The sequence below is a fragment of the Pundamilia nyererei genome, unplaced genomic scaffold (assembly GCF_000239375.1).
Source record: "Pundamilia nyererei isolate P.nyererei 1_Seehausen unplaced genomic scaffold, PunNye1.0 scaffold00157, whole genome shotgun sequence".
Taxonomy (NCBI): domain Eukaryota; kingdom Metazoa; phylum Chordata; class Actinopteri; order Cichliformes; family Cichlidae; genus Pundamilia; species Pundamilia nyererei.
The window spans coordinates 37,480-39,753 of record NW_005187558.1 but is presented as its reverse complement, the minus strand read 5'-3'; the positions used below and the strand labels follow the sequence as shown (position 1 = coordinate 39,753).

Genomic DNA, 2,274 nt, shown 5'->3' with positions numbered 1-2,274 from the left:
AATAGATTCGACACTACAGTGTCTGCTCCCACCCCCACAACCTCACCTGTAGTCAGCCTGGAATCCAGAGCCACACCACTGTGCCAGCCTCTCTCTTCACATGGCGCTGTTGCCTCCTGTATTTTTCCTGACACCCCTCCCCCACCCATCACCTTCACTCAATACCAGATTGAGATGCAAATGAGGAGACTTCACTCAGGCAAGTCTGCTGGACCAGACGGAGTGAGTCCCCTCGTCCTCAAGACCTGTGCCCCCCAGCTGTGTGGAGTCTTTCATAAACTGTTTATGCTGAGTCTGTGTCTGCAGAGGGTACCAGTGATGTGGAAGACATCATGCTTCGTCCCTGTACCAAAGACGCCATGTCCCAGTGGCCCCCAGGATTACAGACCCGTGGCACTGACCTCCCACATCATGAAGACCCTGGAAAGGCTCATCCTGGACCAGCTGCGACCCATAGTAAGACCACATCTGGATCCCCTTCAGTTCACTTATCAGCCTCGTCTCGGAACTGAGGACGCCATCATCTACCTGCTCAATCATGTCTACACCCATCTGGACCAGCCGGCGAGCACTGTGAGGGTCATGTTTTTTGACTTTTCTAGTGCTTTCAATACCATCAGGCCGACCCTCCTGGGTGACAAGTTAGCAGCGATGCAGGTGGATGCTTCTCTGGTGTCCTGGATTGTTAATTACCTGACAGAAAGACCACAATATGTACGTCTCCGACAGTGTGTGTCTGACAAAGTAATCAGCAACACAGGGGCACCACAGAGGACTGTCCTCTCCCCCTTCCTCTTCACCCTCTACACCACAGACTTCAGCCACTGCACAGAGACCTGCCATCTTCAGAAGTTTTCTGATGACTAACGTTGAGGTATGGACAGCTACACACTGAGGCTTTGAGCCTCAGTCCTGCCCACATTTTATTCTGTAAAAATTAAATTTTGACTGCTTTTATGACCTTTGTAGTGGGGAGAACATAGCTAGGATTTAACGATTTAACAAATCTTTTAAATCCTTTGTCCTCCACAATGCTAAATGGCTGGGAGTCCTCAATCACCATGCTAACCAGGTCTTCATCTATTTGAGATTATTCTCCTGAGGAAAGACAACAAAAACAAAGCACAAATATAAATATCACACACGTAACTTATAACAGCTGTATAATATTGTTATATCATTTAGTAACATTACTGCATGCTATATTATCATGGCATTTGATGGCTCACCTGGTCTTGCTCCACAATCGGTGTTCCCCTTATTCTCATGCAAAGCTCTGTAGTGCCTAAGCATGGATGAGGTGTTGTTGTTATATCCCAGCTCCCTGGCACATAGCAAACACTTCGCCTTGTACAAAAGTAAAGACAGCTTAACATAAATTGTATTGCATCATCAGTATTATGAAAATACATCTTCTGTAGAAATTTACATACCTTGTTGGGAGGAATAAAATCAAAATGTTCACACACAGGGGAGGACATCCTCCTCTTCTTAGCTGGCTCCATTCTCTCCTGACTCTCTCCTCACTCTCATAAACCTCCAAACTGTCTCCAAACTCTCACTAACCGCAACTCTCCATCAAACACCCACATTTTTGAATGAAGTCTGAGGGGTTTATATTGCTGTCATAGCTCGCGGCAAAGTTCGAACCACTTCATGAACCAGTCACGTGGCAGAGCCGGGCAGCGAGGCTTCGGACGTCATCATTTTCAGCTCCTCCCATAAATGAAGCAAGCCTCGATACGCGCATCGCGGAAACGCCCCTCAATTACTCGACACAAGCTTCGAAGCCTCGATACAGAACGTCACATCACTATAGTCCAGGATCTTTGGACATTTTAGTGGAAACTGAATATTAGTTTGTTTTACTTTTAAGTGGGTGAGTGAAGGTGTTCACTGTGATTGAGCAACGTCCCTTTAGTAAGTGTGTTTCAGCTGGGTGGCTGTGCTGCCCTTCCATCGAAGCACTTGTTTGTTGTTTTGCTTTATTGTTTTAGTTTATTGTGTTTGGTGGTTATCCTGGGTGGGGGTACGCTTCAGAGTTTGGTAGGAGATTATATCCCTGGTCTGCTGCCTACCCTTGAGATTGCGTTTAAAGTTGCCTTGAGATCATTGTCTGGTGAGTGTTTTGTGCTGTGACCTTTAGTGTTGTGGGGAATATGGCTACTTTTGTTGGATCACTTGTGAGTGTTGTTGGCCAGGTGATGGCAATAACACTGTGAGGTGATGAGTTGGGATGGGTACCGGTATCCGGTGCCATGATGGCACCGGATA

At 46.7% G+C, this 2,274-nt stretch overlaps 1 protein-coding gene across 1 annotated transcript in view; it reads left to right on the top strand.

Moving 5' to 3' along the window:
• LOC106456388 (olfactory receptor 4P4-like) overlaps positions 1 to 638 on the top strand; it is a 3,628-nt gene extending 2,990 nt beyond the window's left edge. The window contains exons 2-3 of the mRNA XM_013913870.1: positions 307 to 573; positions 621 to 638. Of these exons, the coding sequence (XP_013769324.1) occupies positions 307 to 573; positions 621 to 638 (285 nt within the window). The remainder of the gene's footprint in view (positions 1 to 306; positions 574 to 620) is intronic.
• Positions 639 to 2,274: the final 1,636 nt, after the last annotated feature.